At 31.5% G+C, this 16,057-nt stretch overlaps 3 protein-coding genes across 3 annotated transcripts in view; 1 reads left to right on the forward strand and 2 right to left on the reverse strand.

Annotated features, from left to right (window-relative positions):
* LOC111055517 overlaps nt 1–2,911 on the reverse strand; it is a 37,524-nt gene extending 34,613 nt beyond the window's left edge. The window contains exon 1 of the mRNA XM_039422965.1: nt 2,770–2,911. Within this exon, the coding sequence (XP_039278899.1) occupies nt 2,770–2,774 (5 nt within the window). The 5' untranslated portion in view covers nt 2,775–2,911. The remainder of the gene's footprint in view (nt 1–2,769) is intronic.
* Nucleotides 2,912–4,775: 1,864 nt separating this feature from the next.
* On the forward strand, nt 4,776–14,754 carry LOC111055521 (hyaluronidase). Its single transcript, XM_022342737.2, has 6 exons — nt 4,776–4,954; nt 6,330–6,580; nt 7,942–8,084; nt 9,937–10,082; nt 10,669–10,852; nt 11,363–14,754. The coding sequence occupies exons 1-6, from the start codon at nt 4,860–4,862 to the stop codon at nt 11,531–11,533; spliced, it is 990 nt and encodes a 329-aa protein (XP_022198429.2). The 5' UTR covers nt 4,776–4,859; the 3' UTR covers nt 11,534–14,754.
* Nucleotides 5,199–16,057, reverse strand: part of LOC111055520 (nucleolar protein 10) — a 40,186-nt gene continuing 29,327 nt past the window's right edge. The window contains exons 11-13 of the mRNA XM_039422966.1: nt 14,553–14,655; nt 12,561–12,702; nt 5,199–7,006 (exon numbers count right to left, since the gene is read on the reverse strand). Of these exons, the coding sequence (XP_039278900.1) occupies nt 12,565–12,702; nt 14,553–14,655 (241 nt within the window). The 3' untranslated portion in view covers nt 5,199–7,006; nt 12,561–12,564. The remainder of the gene's footprint in view (nt 7,007–12,560; nt 12,703–14,552; nt 14,656–16,057) is intronic.

The following is a 16,057-nucleotide window of genomic DNA, read 5'->3' on the forward strand; positions in this document are numbered from 1 at the left end:
ATACAAACACACAACTCAACCTCAATACTATACTATACTCACTCAACCTCAACGCGCACGCAACTGAATATTCTCAATGACAAGTGACAAGACAACTGACTCGAACTGACAAGTCACAGTAACAGAATACATACAGAATGGAAAGTCAAAGTCGGCTATAATCCTGGCGCCGAAATCTGCCATCTTGAAAGAAAGTCCACGTTATAATGGCGGTGTTTGATTAGCATTAGTATTGTTATCCTTGTCTATCATTCAACAAAGCGCTTAGCTTTATCTCTTTTTCGCTTTGCTCTGTTGCCAGATCGTCTTTTAATATTGTAGAACTAATAATTAATTGACAAAATATTTCATCTTGATTATAAAAATTCTTTATGAAATTATTGAAAAACATAATTTCCTACTTAATAAAATAATTGATTATTTTAAACGAGAATGAACAGTAAATATTACATCAATAAACCTGTATCAGCTACTGTCTATAGAAGGCATTGAAAAGACAGAGGATCGGCAACGTTGTTCTCCTATCTTTCCCCACTGCCATTATAACGTGGACCTCACACCCAGACAAACTTTCGTCTCAGAAAATAATTTTAAAAAATCTGGTGTGGCGCACACGCATAACTTTCCTAGCCGTTATGAAAATTGATCACCTGACGCTAGTGTTCACGCGCATCACAAGTTTACTATTCAAAGATCTGAGCCAGCTGGTGACAGGACAATAACGCTGGATACACACGATATTGTTATCTCTTCACAGTGAATGATTTAATAGAATCAACAGTTGCTAACAGTTTGCAATTGAGTAATCACATTTTCTCAAATTTCAAGCTTATTTTCAATTTTAGGTGAAAATGTTACTGAACATTAATTGAAGAGATTTTCATGCTCAATCTTTTCCACTCAAAATTTTTCGTTTAAATTATATCTGAGACCTGATAATTGGAAATCTAAAATCAAACTTTGCATAGATGGGGCGGAGTTACTAACATTTTTACAGATATGGGACTTGTGGCAGTTGATATAGCTTATCAATGACTATTTTAGGTATACATTTAATCAAAATCGTTGGGGAAAATCGCCAAAAACTCTGTTTTTGACGACAACATTTTCGCCATTTTAGCCGCCATCTTGAATTGCATTTGATCGAAATTGTTCGTGTCGGATCCTTATAGTGTAAGGACCTTAAGTTCCAAATTTCAAGTCATTCCGTTAATTGGGAGATGAGATATCGTGTACACAGACGCACATACACTCATATACACACACATACACACACACACATACAGACCAATACCCAAAACCCACTTTTTTTGGACTCAAGGGACCTTGGAACGTATAGAAATTTAAAAAATTGGGGTACATTAATTTTTTTCGGAAAGCAATACTTTTCTTACCTATGGTAATAAGGCAGGGGAAGTAACAACCCGTCACCTCATAAAAATATAGGTACCAATTCAAAAAAGATGTCAATGCCATTCCTCAATTTTTTGTAGGGTGACACCCTACATGGATGAAGAAGGCGATACAGCTCGTCGGGAATTCCAAACAATAATGTATGTTTCTAAGTGTTTTTAATCAACCCATGTCGTGTGTTTCCTGTTTTAATTTATATTATTTATAAATATATAAAAATTTAGGGGCTTATCAACAAATGAGTTAGTAATAATTATTATGGTAACTAACTTTTATTACCAATTTATTGGTATCTAAGCCAATCATTGAACTTTAAACACAAATGATTCTGGTACCGTGCAGTGGGTGGCAAGACACTTTCTAAACCCCCCTCCTCCCACATAATCACACAGGATCAAATAAACTCATGTATTTTAATTTAACTGTTTCAATGAATTCAAAAACTGTAATTATTGAGATTATATTTAAATTCCATTTACGTTTTTTTTTGTTCGAAAGTGTAAAATTTCTAGAAAAATTTGTTATTTTTAATGAAAAAAAATATATTTTTCCAAGAATTCTAGAATCAGCTGACCTTATTTCATTTTGCCTACAGTAAACCCGTTCATCACATTTGTTTCCCCAATAATTCTATATAGTCGGCTCCGCTGGTCCGTGTACTGTACCTAAACCACTTGTTGCTTACCAACAACAGAAAACTAAATTGGCTTGAAGCCTTGTACTCAACATTCCAGTGTTAATGATGTGGCGTGATGCGATGAATGCAAAGCACACAAAAATTACCGGAATAGATAAGCGATTGTCAAGTGAAACTTGAAAGTGAATGCCAGTCAACTGATAGGCCTACAGCAGTGCAAATCACCAAAGCAAAACAATGACAGAATGACACTAATAGCTTAATGACATCACAGAGAAGAGGAGAATGTTCTCCTACTTTGTTATGACATTGTGTTGCCGTCAAAAAGTAGTTTTGGCGGGCATCCAAATTGGCAAAACCAAAAATTATAATTGAACGAATTAATGATTCATTATCATTGATCGTTATAATATAAAATCTAATGTATTTGATAGACGCATATATGAATATAGAGAAAAATGATAGAGGCAAAATGTATAGCCCTACTTACACTGACTGTAAACGTAAACTGTATTATAATATAGAATAAATATATTTTTCGGTGAAAAATTGCCTGAAATTAGTGATTTTAGCGCAATATGCGTTAACAACCTACGGTACTTTTCACTTGCAACAAACTTTCAAGATTGATCCCGCACCCGCATTTGGTGAACTATTAGAAATATAAAAGTCCAGTCAACACAGGTTTTTTAGGAGGAAAAACACAAGCTAATTTTTACCTCATCAATCATACAGATTGTAAGAGACAAGGCTCCTGGCTTATCACATATTCACTAGTCAATGTCATGTTTTCAAATTATGTAGCACATACGTTACCTACACTAACCCGTCACTTGATCGAGATTCAGCATTCGAGTCCCCATCCAATCAGTTGTGCATCGTCCAATAGAAGTCGCTCCTCCAATGAGGATGTAGATGTAACCAATGATTCAATTTCAAAATTCACCTTCAACCACTTGAAGTTATCATCCCGTTACTGAATGAGCAAATTGGCACCACTTCATGACGAGCAGGTCACAGTCAAATGCAGCTTCGTTCACTATATGTTATATTATTATGTAGCCAACACTATAGTATGTGCTCCTGCTGTGCAACTGATATCAGAGAGAATGGATGCAACTCGAAAATTTAAAGGCAACAGTTTACTGAAACTTTCTATAGTAAGGTCCACGTTATAATGGTATTGCTATCCTTGTCTATCATTCAGAAAAGTTGATAACGCTATCTCTTTCTTGCTTTGCTCTGTTGCCAGATCGTCTTTTAACAATGTAGAATTCATAATTAACTAACAAAATATTTCATCTAAATTGTGAAAATTCATTATGAAATTATTGAAAAATATAATTTATTGCTTAATAAAATATAATTGATTATTTAAAACGAGAATGAACAGTAAATATTACATCAATAAGCCTGTATCTTCCACCGTCTATAGAAGGCATTGACAAGACAGAAGTTCGGCAACGTTTCTCCATTGCCATTATAACGTGGACCTCACTATAGGATCCACTGACATAAATTCTTAATCATATACAATATAATAAAGTAGGCTACTTATTTAATAAAAAACAGTTTTTCTTCATTTACAGTAACAAGTTGTGATTCACTCCGAGGAACAGAATACTAAAACACATTACTACTTCGTCACTCACGGGACTTGAATTAGTCCTATTTTAAATGTCAAGATATTTGGCAGTAGAGCCTACCATGATTGACCGAGCGAAGTAAGGTCTAAGATTCAAGTCGACGGTTTGGCATTTCTCTTAATGTTAAAATGTTTTTATGTTGCGCATTTACGGCGAAACGCGGTAATAGATTTTCATGAAATTTGACAGGTACCGTATGTTCCTTTTTAAATTGCGCGTCGACGTATATAGGTTTTTGGAAATTTTGCATTTCAAGGATAATATAAAAGGAAAAAGGAGCCTCCTTCATACGCCAATATTACCGTAAAAATCAGACTATATAATTATTCATCATAAATCAGCTGTCTAGTGGACTATAATACTACCCGTTCAAAAACATCGATCATCTTGAAAATGTATCTTTCCATTAACGTTAGTAGACAGTTGACTATAATACTACCCGTTCAAAAACATCGAACATCTTGAAAATTGTATCTTTCCATCAACGTTGTAGACAGTTCCAGCCAGACCTGATAACAGCGCTCACATTCACATTCCGGGACGACACGTCACGGTGCGATATAGGACAGAAAGCTCTGTTTATTTAGGATTTTTTTCTAGACATTTTTAATTCATAAATTATTTATTAATTTTTGAGAAAACATAACAGGTCAATGTAACTAACTGAGCGCGAGGTCTACTGTTCACAGAACTACTAGGTACGGCTGAATAATAAGACAATTTTTAGGCTCCCACAAATTTGTTTGTATTGTGATAATTATTCAATATTAAAATTAATTTAAAATTTTCAGCATGTCTCATGAATGAAAACCAATACATACTTCCCATTCAGCAATGCTAAGGGGTTGAAGTGGATCTCAGTATAGGAGTAAATGAAGATCATTGTTGTTTATTTCATTTTTGATCATTCATAAACTTCTGTGAAAGTTTACATGATCAATTTTGATCCACTATCAGCAGAAGCGTTTCACATTAGATTGCGATAAAACATGTAACTGTGTGAAAGACAGTAGAAAAGCAGGAAAGGAAGTAGTGGTTAACCACAAACTTATCTATTAGGAAGCTCATGTCAATGCTGTAATACCATAAGGTAGTTTACTGATGATAGGAAGCTCTTTCATGTTTCTGGTCTTCTCAACAGTGTAATTACATAATTATTAACAATGGTTAAAGTGGAATGTTTTCTACCATATCTCATTATGTTAGTTATTCTTATGTTTTTGATCTATGATATTATTACAATACTCAACAGAGAAACGTGAGTACAGTTCTAAATATTACATTGTTAGAGATAAATAAGTATCAGTTTCAGGTTTAAGCAAAAAACTGTGCCCTCAATAGAAATCTGATTTTGGGCACAGTACTAGATTTTTTATAAAATAGAGCTGTATATTGCAATCTTGAAACAATGACAGCAACAGGAAATTAATGAAATATCTATAAATATACAGGGAATATAATAAACAATGACAGCAACAGGAAATTAATGAAATATCTATAAATATACAGGAAATATAATAATTTTTATTTTGAATAAAATTATATTTTTGTACATATTTGACATAATATATAATTGCAATAAAATAATATTTCATTTTAAACTGAAAAAACAGAATAGCTGTAGTAGCAATAATGAGATGTCATTAAATAGAGCGAATATACATAATACATATTTTTAGAATGTATGAATTCAGGGCTACTTTCTTGTATTTATAAAATATAATTATAGTACCCTTTGAAATTAATAAAATAATAAAACAAATTGTAGTAGTTTAAAACAAATTCTACAACAAATTGTAGTAGTACTACAAATTTCTACAAATTGTTGTAGTTTAAAACAAATTCTACTACAAATTGTAGTAGTTACAAACTACAAATTGTAGTAGTTACAAACTAGTAGTTACAATTTGTATTCTTGTTTTATTATTTTATTGATTTCAAAGAGTACTATAATTCTATTTTATAAACATAATACATAAATATATAGCCAATGGGTGTAGAAAAAGGTAAGCTTGCATTATCCAACTCCCTTTTTACACAGTATTGAACAGATTGTTTGCACAGAGCATTCATTTCAACAATCTAGTAGCTTATATTAAATTTAAATTAAGTTCAGGTCTCTGTTAAGACTAATATTTACAACTAGACATTATCCTCAATGATAGAATATTTTCTTACGATTTCTTTCAGCACATTTTTTGTAGTTTTGTATCAAAGTATTGGTAAATTTTGTACAGTATTATAGAAAAGTAAAAATTTATATAAACAAACAAATGACTATATTTAATCATTTAAACTTCCTCATACTTCCTAATCTAGTAAGATAGGGAGATACTGCGTAACAGCATATTTTTTTCCAAGAGAACTCCTTTTCCTTTCAACATAATCAGAATGAAAAATAATTATTTGATAACATTTCAAGTATTGTGCTATGAAAATGTAGAATTTCATATACAAACAAATGACTATACAGTATTAATCATTTAAACAACCTAATCTAGTAAATAACGGCTATACAACATAACAGCATATTTTTCAATCACACTCCTTTTAACATATCAGAAAAATATAAAAATAACTTGATGAAGACCGTAAATATAATACAATGACTGGAGATCATTTCTTGCTTTCAGATTCAAGGTAGTTTTGGTGGACAAGGAATCTGGGTGCTCGTCATTTATTCCCGATGGAATGGAACTCAATGCAGAGAATGCCGACAACGAGAGTGGTTATATACGTTTCCTCTTGAATCAGGGTCTGTTTCCAAATTACCCGCCAGTAGGAGAGGAAATCAATGGCGGCCTTCCTCAGACGGGCAATTTAACGTTGCACTTGGAGAAATTTAAAAATGACGTCGAAGGTCATAAATGGCAAAACTACACAGGTGAATTGACAGTTCGTTCACAATTTTCAAATGTGATCATTACTTATTAAATACTAGCAGGAAACCCATGCTTCACAAGGGTCTATTTTAAAACTTGACAAATTGAAAACTTGACGAAACGAAATCTTGAAGAATTGAAAATAGGCCTATAACCATCCTTGGTTAATTAAGAATCTATATAGAAAACTTCAAGTTGATCAGTCCAGTAGTTCAGACGTGATGATGTGTTAAAGATAATTTTCCTATTCCGTACGTGTATAAGCCATTTCTTTCCTTTATTATAGTACAGAAAAGCCTTCTCATCAGAAGGCTAGGTCTCGGATAAGGCACGATCAGAAAATTGAGTAGTTATCGTTTTAAACAACTCGAGAGAATGGCGAGGTTCGAGTTTATTGAAGATCTTAGAAGACAGCAACTGTAGTGTACCTGAAATCAATACTATATTGAATTCCTAATATACTTTTCAATAATTATTAATGAAAACACAGTAATATAAATGTTATACAGGACCAATTTATAAATTCGACTGAGTCATTGTCAGTATTATAGAACCGTTCCATAATTGAATAAAAACACACATATGTTGTCAAATTCTACACAGTTCTAACCATGGTCGTGTACCGAATAAAACTGTGTAGAATTTGACAACATATGTGTGTTTTTATATTTAATCAGGACCAATTTACATGCGATTTGTACGAAACACATAGATTAGCGGTCCTATGCATGCATTGGATAGAATTGCGTTTCTGGTAGTATTCCATAGATTGTTTATGGTAAGATACTATGTTTCTTGTATGCATTTAGGAGGGAGAAGGAGTTATGGATGTTATATATGAAGTTATTTCAACTATTTTTCAACTGCTATTGGCCAGTAGGCCTACCACTACCATTGATGTATGTGCTTCCAAGCTAGAAGATGATAATAACTCATAGCCCGTTTTATTGTCGTAATGACTCATGTGAGTTTCTCACTAGTCAAAAAAGCGATATTTGTTACATTAGAATCCTTGGATGTGAAGTTCATGTAAGTTGTTTCATTTTGAAAGCATTTAACAATTCATGTGTATAGGTCTACTTTTGAAAGTTTTTCTAATCTTACATTTACAACTTAATACAGAGTTTATAAAATACATTCTTAAATTAATTGCACTGTAGATAGGTGAATATGGGTGATAGTGTGCAGATGAATTTTCATGAATATTCAATTAATGTACAACTCAATACAAATGTACCATCCCGTAAATTAAGTATAATAATCACTAGTGATACCAAAGAAAATAAAAGGATACTAGTATTTTTTATTATACTTTTGGAGACAAAAATATTAAACTCTCTTTAAATATCGTGTTGAATTCAAGGTATCATAAGCGTCATACTAAGCTACTGGCATCATAATTGGGATCTGAATGATGCGGCTTACCAGGAAAAATCCATAAATCTCAGTGCAAAAATTAATGGGCAATTGAATGATCTCAGTATGACAGAGCAAATAAAGCAAAAGGTAACGATTATAATTTGATAAGGTGGAAATAAATTGTAGCATTCATTAAATTACAGTTATAATCATTGTATAATTGATATATGAAAAATAATATAATAATTCTTGATCGAGGTCAGGGTGATATTTTATATTTCAGTTAGGAATAAATTGGAAGTTAATTTGTTCAAATGCTAATTAATTTAGCCTGTTGTCAATATTTGCGGTAGCAGAAGTCTTCGGGGTGATTTACAGTATTTGATTGGGATTTTCGTTTAACAATAATTATTATATTTCAATTCCAGAAAATTATTTTTCTAAAAAAAATATTGAAGTGCTTAGGCCTACTAATCAGCTATTGAAAATTAATTTACTAAAATAATCCATCAATTCCGGTTGTAAATATATTAATTGATGAGTTTAAAAAAGGTCGTCTGAAAAATCTTTGAAATTTAGTTGATTAACCTGATGTCGGGTATAATAAATGATTTCTGGGTGAAATAAAATAGCAATGTGAAAGATTTAGTCTGTAGTACTTGAATAATTATTACTAACATAATTAATAATGTTGAATAATCATTGATTCAACATTCAATTTACTCGTGTCAATTATAAAAATATGTATATATACAAATACAGTATATTACATAGGTATTAAATCCAAAGAACGTTGATGACGTTGACACCATATTTTTCAACTTCAAAATTCAAAATTTTCAAATCATTGTTCCTGAACCGAAAATCAAGTGACGAAGCAGTGTGTCATTCCATAACCTTAATCTTTGGACAACATTAACATTTTATCAAAAATTTTGGAGAGAAATAGTACAGGCTCAGCCTAGTTTTTCCTCAAAAGTCATGATTATATTATGATTATAGTGTTTTTATACAATAAATAAATAAAAATAAAATAAATAAATATACCGTTATACATATAGCGTCACACCATATAATATACCGTTATCAGGGACGCTTTTTGAGATGAAATCAATCCAACCTTATTTGTTCGACAATTTGGATCAACCGGGATATTTTCTTGCCTAGTAGGTTCATGAACTAGTAAGTTCATTTTGGATCAAATTATTATCTTACCAAGATCAATGTTTTTGATTCTATTACTTACATCTTTTATTATTCAATTATTGTTGGAAAAACATTGCTAGATACAAACAAAAGTTCTTTCAAAGTCATAACTGTATGGTTTTATGTATTCAACATTTTATTATACCTAATTCAAAGATCTAAAGCTGCGTTTACACCGGAGTTAATAACACGAGTTATTAACTTGACTGAATCGTCAAAAATTTATCTTAACAAAAGTTAATAACTCGTGTTCTCAACAGAAAATTCCTTGTTATTAAAGAAAATTTCATCAACATATATGTTAATGACTTTTGTTATTAACATCGGTTAATAACAAAAATGTAAAAAACTTTCATTAACTCCAGTGTAAACCCAGCTTAATTCTGAAAAAGTTTATAAATTCATCATTATATGTTATGACATCTAATTCTGAAAAAGTATCTTTAAAAAATTAAATCTCTGAAAACAAAAAAAAATGATGCAACTAATTCAAGGTTGATAGAGGTATAACCTTGAATTGCAATCATGATTAGCTACCGTCTTATTTCACATAAATTTCCTGATCCATTCATTTTTTTAGCTGAAGATGATGCTCCCAAAATCATTAGGCTTGGGAAGAATCATGTTGAGACTTGAGTGTACCTACAGATTTAGGTGTGTGTTCCAAACCACCATAAACTTTATAATGAGTTTGTCCATTTCATAAATACGACATTGAAAAATAATTCTGGAACATAATAATTGTCATAATAATAAGGGACTTGTATATTATTGCTATTATCTATGTTTGAAGGCACAAGAGATGTTTGAAAGTGCTGCTAAAAACTTTTTACTCAATACACTGAAAGAAGGAAAAGCTCTTATACCAGATGCCAAATGGGGATTGGCTGGGACACCAGTCTGTACAAATTGTGCGTCTTGCACATCGGATAACTCAGGGTGAGATCATTTTCTATTAATGCCTTTTCAGGAATTATTACCGTATTGAACATCATGTATATCAAATCAATGCAATTGCTATGACTGATGAAAAATGGAAAATTTAGGAAAAAAATTTAATTATGAAAAGTTTTTTGAATTTGTTAAAAGTTGTAAGAAAGGTAGCAAAATATAGAACCACATTGGTCCACAACATACGGCTCTTGATGTATATTATTATTCAGTGAAGATTATAATTTTTATTTTACAGTTTTGAATACTAAGTAGAAGGAATTTTGTTATCAATTCGGATCTTCATCTTTCTAAATTCAAAATTAATTGTTTCAAGTGTTTGTGTTTTGTTTCAATGTGGAAATTAGTGAAGAATTGGAAAGTCGCACATAACCTTTATTTGGACAATTTATTTTATAAAATTGGGATGAAAAGAAGTTTTGGACTGTAGTCTCTTTCTTTGTTCTTAAGTTGATTGTAAATGATAAATGAATAAATATTGTTGAATGCATACAAAATGTGTGACAAAAAATTGGTTTAAAAATACAAAACGCAAGCAAATCAAAAAGCTTATTTCTGTAACGTTCATTCCTAGATCTGATTGGCTGTTCACGACGAGTGAGGTTGCATTTATTGAAGTCAATCTCCATAATGGCGGTAAAATTGAAAAAATAGCCAAATGCATCGAAAGTAATAGTAAAATCAAATCAAAGCACAAGATTAAGGTTTTCCTTACTACCAAATTGACTTATCATGAATCAGGTGATTTAATAGATGAGGTGAGTGAAAACAATTTCATATAATATTCATTTGTTATCTACCATAGCCTACTATAGATAGCTTATAAAGACTATGATAGATTAAAATGACCCATGTTCTTGTTATTTTCACTTGATAAGGTAATATTATATTAAAAACCTAAGCGAAAAAAAACAAACCTAGCTACCTAGTAAATACATTCTAGTTGCATTGCATTCAGCTGTATGTTAATTATTGTTAATTCTGGTTGAATGCCCTTCAATCAATCACACAAATTATACTCAACGTGGATCCTGGTTGATATCAAATCACATTGATCTTTCAAATTGAGACACTGAAAGAATATATTATTTTATTCCAAATTTTCACACCAATCCTTAACTTAGCCACTCAAGCGAAAATCGTATTAAGCAAAAATCTATGTTATCGATTTTCCTTTAGGAATATCAAAAGAAAAAAGGTTTTTAACAGCTAGAAGTCAACCTTTTTACAAAATACTCATTAAAATATGTTTATTCTTCTATTTACAGAATGATCTGAGCAAAATCTTTTCACAAACCAAGAATCTGGGCTATGATGGAATCATAATTACAATCATCAACAATCCGAGAAATGATCAATTTTGTGATGCTTTAAAGAAACGTTTTGACGATTCTCTAGAGAAACAAATCAAAGAATTAACAAATGACTGGTTCTTGTAATTATAAGTAAACCAATGAATTTTTCATTAGAAAATAATATACTGATATAGAATACATATTTAAATATCTTACGGTTTTCATGTTTTAAATCTCACTTTCCAATTCAGAACATAATTAGATTTTGTCGATTGAGAAATAAAATTATCATACAAACTGAGCAACTAATAAAATTTAGAGATTTGGCTATTGTTTCAGATTTATTAGATAAGAGGCTTTCATACAGATGAGAGCTCTAATCTTCTTATTATATTAAAGCTGCAAAAGACAATAACTTACGAAAAATTCACAGCCTCTTAGGCTGATTGTCTCGGGGAGCCCACATCAAAATCAGTTAGAGAACACACTGACTACGGGAAAACCTCCAAATCACGAAAATTTTATCCCCCTGGCCACCCCTAGAGCCCCCCAAATTTTTTCAAGCCATTTGAAAGCTAATACTGTTGGGTAGATCCTGATACTTTTATAGTTAAAAAGTTGTTTTTGAACATCCTTTCAAAGTTATCCAAGAGTTATTTAAAAACTCCCTTAAAAGTAATGCGAGTGCATTGAAAAACTCAATTATGGTGATGTTGATAGTGTATACTACATCTGTGGAGGGATTTATTGATGATTAACATATAACCTTTCCTAACTTTTTCAATCAAATTATTCTGATCCCATCTTAAAACATTTTCTTCATCTTCAAGGATGTATCAAATATTTAGAGATGTAGAAGCAGAACACACTTTTTAAGAAATCAGAAACTAGAACATTGTAAAGGGAAAAGTGAAGAATAGGAATGGAGCTGCTAGAACAGCTTATAGGCTACTTAATTTTGTATCAAAGAATTTGTTTTTTTTAAACATTGTTTAAAACACAGTTGTTTTCGAACCAACTGAAGAGATAAATATCACTTGGAATCAACAATATTAAAAGAAGCTCACTTAAAAAGTATTTAATGCTGCACTGTATAATAAATGAATTTTCTTCAAAAATATAATATATAAGTAAAATACATATAAAAGTGAAAACGACTTAATAAACTTACATATTTAATGTCTTTTGGTGGGTTGTCTAGGGCCAGCATAGAATTTGGGCTTAACAAGATGCCGTGGCCCCTTCCTCATCAGATTCTTCCTTTCCATATGATGTTTGGCCATCTCTTGTTCTCGGCCCAACTTCTTGTTCTTCTGCAAGAAAAATAACGAAATATCACTGAAACTTGTTTGCAATCAACGAACAAGACTTTTACACACAGCATTCAATAAAACCAATTCCCATTCCCTCTTTCTTGAAACTGAGATTATGAGTATTCATTATAATACAGAGTGTGGCATCATAATTTCCTTTCTTCAAAACTTAATAGAACGCATTGTAAGAGTCAGAAAAGTTTTATTCTATATTCAGAATATAAGTTTATATTTAAAGTTTTTTTCCATGTGGTTTTGAAGAATATATCATGAAGAAGACGTTCCTTAATCTGGATACACTTTACATATTATTTCTATTATTTGATATCACCCTTTCAAGTATATCAGGCGTAATTTTTGCAATTTACAACTGTACGTTATTCTTAAAATCTTGGAGGGTCTTCGGACGGTTCACATAGACAAGGGATTTCTAAAACCCCAACAGAAAAAAAATTAGACAGGGGCAAACTAGGAGATCGAACCAGCCATTGAAAATCGCCTCTTATTCGGGATAAGGCATTCTGGGAAGTGTTCCTCAAAACAGCCATTTTGTATATTACATACATTTTATATGGATGAAATAAAGGTCTTCGTGAAGAATCCTCCTAACAGAACGATCAGAACGTGCAAGGGGGACCTCCTATAGAAGTAGGACCTCCTATATACTACCGGACCTGAACCTAGAAAAAAAATGGCCGCCGTATGTGGTGGCCTGCAATGATATTTTAAACGGGAACTAGACGAACTGAGACGCTCTCTAACAACTGATTAGTGATTTTTTCTTAGAAGGAATTTCTATAAGACCACCACATACGGCAGCCATTTTTTCTAGGCTCAGGTCCGGTAGTATATAGAAGGTCCTGGTAGAAGCATATTTGCGTGCTGAACGCCTTTGAGATTACAAAATTTGAGCTCTCACTGTCTCAATGTTACACGTAATCTAATGGGCCGTGGAACTTTAGATCTTCGTTCTGCTGTACTACCTGTTTTCTAAACTTAGTAACCCACGAAACAATTGATTTCCGGTCAACAGGGCTAAATTAAGCCGACTCCGAAAAGCGCACTGTGCTATAGCCATTGAACAGCCACTCGAAAAGTAGGCTTCAACGGTGAACGTAAGCTCCTTGCTGTTCCAACTCATGATGGCGACAGAACTGTGCAAGAACAACATTTTAAAACCACGCCTTTCGAAAGTGACTGCTAGCACTCCGCTATGTCATCAACTAAATGAATAGAGCAAATTAAAAAAAAAGGAAATTATGATGCCGCACTCTGTATAATGAAATAATAAAATAGTATACGAATGAATTATGCACGTTGAAATTCAATTTTCACAATGCATTCAAAAGTAGGGTTTATATTTTAGCAGTATTCTTTTTTGTATACATTCAATTTCGAACTTGAGCAAGCGTAGTTATGGATATAACAATAAATTATAGTTCTAGCTGGGAACCAAACCAATCACAATTATTCAATCATTGAAAATCAATACTCATCAGCAAGTTATGAATCATTATTAATTTGCAGTCTAGAAATAGGTAATTCAAATTCAATGCACAATCAAATCTGCATAACTGAATTAGTTGAATCGAAGAAATAAATCTTATTTAAATACAGAAAATAACAAGATAAATGAAAAGTTATAAAAATTACAACTGCATGCAAGTTTAAATTGTAAATTTTGAGAATGAATGATCTCAATCTCAAAAGGTTTATTGTTACCTCCAAAAATAAAATTACTACCGTAGTTGGCCTCTGTTATTTGTGTTCATACGAATCATCTACTGCTAATCTACAATCTATTTTTAATGGAAGATTATTCATAATTAGCATATCAAAAGAAAACATACTTTTTTCAAACTGAAAGTCATTTCACGATTGCCAGTTGCTGATTGCTGGTTGCTGCCATGACTACTTGCTTCTCCTTTTCCCAGTCTTTCTCCTAAGCTCAACCTGTAAATTGTGCAACAATATAATATATAGATTATAAAAAGTTCAATAAAATTGTTGTTTGATAACATTTTTTTTAAATTATTAAAACCATAAAACTTTGGTGGTAAATTTTCAATTCATACTACCGTTTCTATCTTATTTATTATTTATTTATCATTTACAATCAACTTAAGAACAAAGAAACAGACCACAGTCCAAAACTTCTTTTCATCCCAATTTCATAAAATAAATTGTCCAAATAAAGGTTATGTGCGTCTTTCCAATTCTTAGTAAGACTTTATTCATCATGTTTCGATTATACAGTCGGCTGGCAGTCTAAAGCTGCGTTTTAACAAGCCAACACGCCACTCATAATGACCTACGATTGGCTGAGGATCAGCTGTTGATGACAATTAGCCGTTCGGGGGACATTCTGGGAGGCGTTTTGGCTTGTTTGAACACCCGTCAGTGGCCGGCTTGAAGAATATTACATAAGAAAATGACTTCCAGAAGAAGTAATACATGGTAATCAGGTCTCAATTTCTTTCAAGAAAAAATTATTTAAATTGTTAGCCTAATATTGTTAGTATAACCTACTGCCTACTACATAAATTTAAGTTATTGAGATTATTCGAAGTTGTATCGTTTATCTAATATTTTTTTTTTTAATATTCCGAATATGTCTGATGATACCTATTATACCTATCCTTGATCACCTGACAAGTTAAGCTTTGAATAAGTGATATTGTTGAAAAAAGTTGATGAGAAATTAGTAAATCTCTAAACAATGATTAAAATCCTTATGCATAAATACAGAGTGACCCAGAATATCGGGAACTTTTAAAATCGCCATAAAATATTAGTGGAAAGGACAAAAATTATTTTATTCAAACTAATGTGAAGTTCAAGGCTTGCCATTTAAGAATATTATTAATAACATCTATCACTTTTTGACTGTTACTTCATTTAAATGGCTTCCTCCTGAACAAATACATTGTTCAAATCTGTGTTGACGATTCCTCATTGATCGCTGCAATATCTCATCTGGGATAACGCGGATTTCATTTTGAATTTGTTTTTAATTATTATTTTTAAAATCATTTATTTGCCAATTATAAAGATAACAATAATGAATAAAACAAATACTTCATACTTATACAGAATAAAAATAAAATTTTAACTTAAAATTTGATTGGCGTTGCCAGCAAAATCTAAGTTTGTGTGCTAGCAACGAGTACCAAAAGATTTCATTTAATTTAACATAAACATAGAAGATGATTAAACATTTTATTTGAATGATAGTAATAATAAATAAATAAGTTGAATAATAATAATTGTAGTAATATAATATCTGAAAAAAATGCAACTTAGTGAAAATAATAACAAAGAAAAAAGTTTTTTTTAATAAAGTAGATTCTAACTG

The sequence above is a fragment of the Nilaparvata lugens genome, chromosome 3 (genome assembly GCF_014356525.2).
Source record: "Nilaparvata lugens isolate BPH chromosome 3, ASM1435652v1, whole genome shotgun sequence".
NCBI lineage: Eukaryota > Metazoa > Arthropoda > Insecta > Hemiptera > Delphacidae > Nilaparvata > Nilaparvata lugens.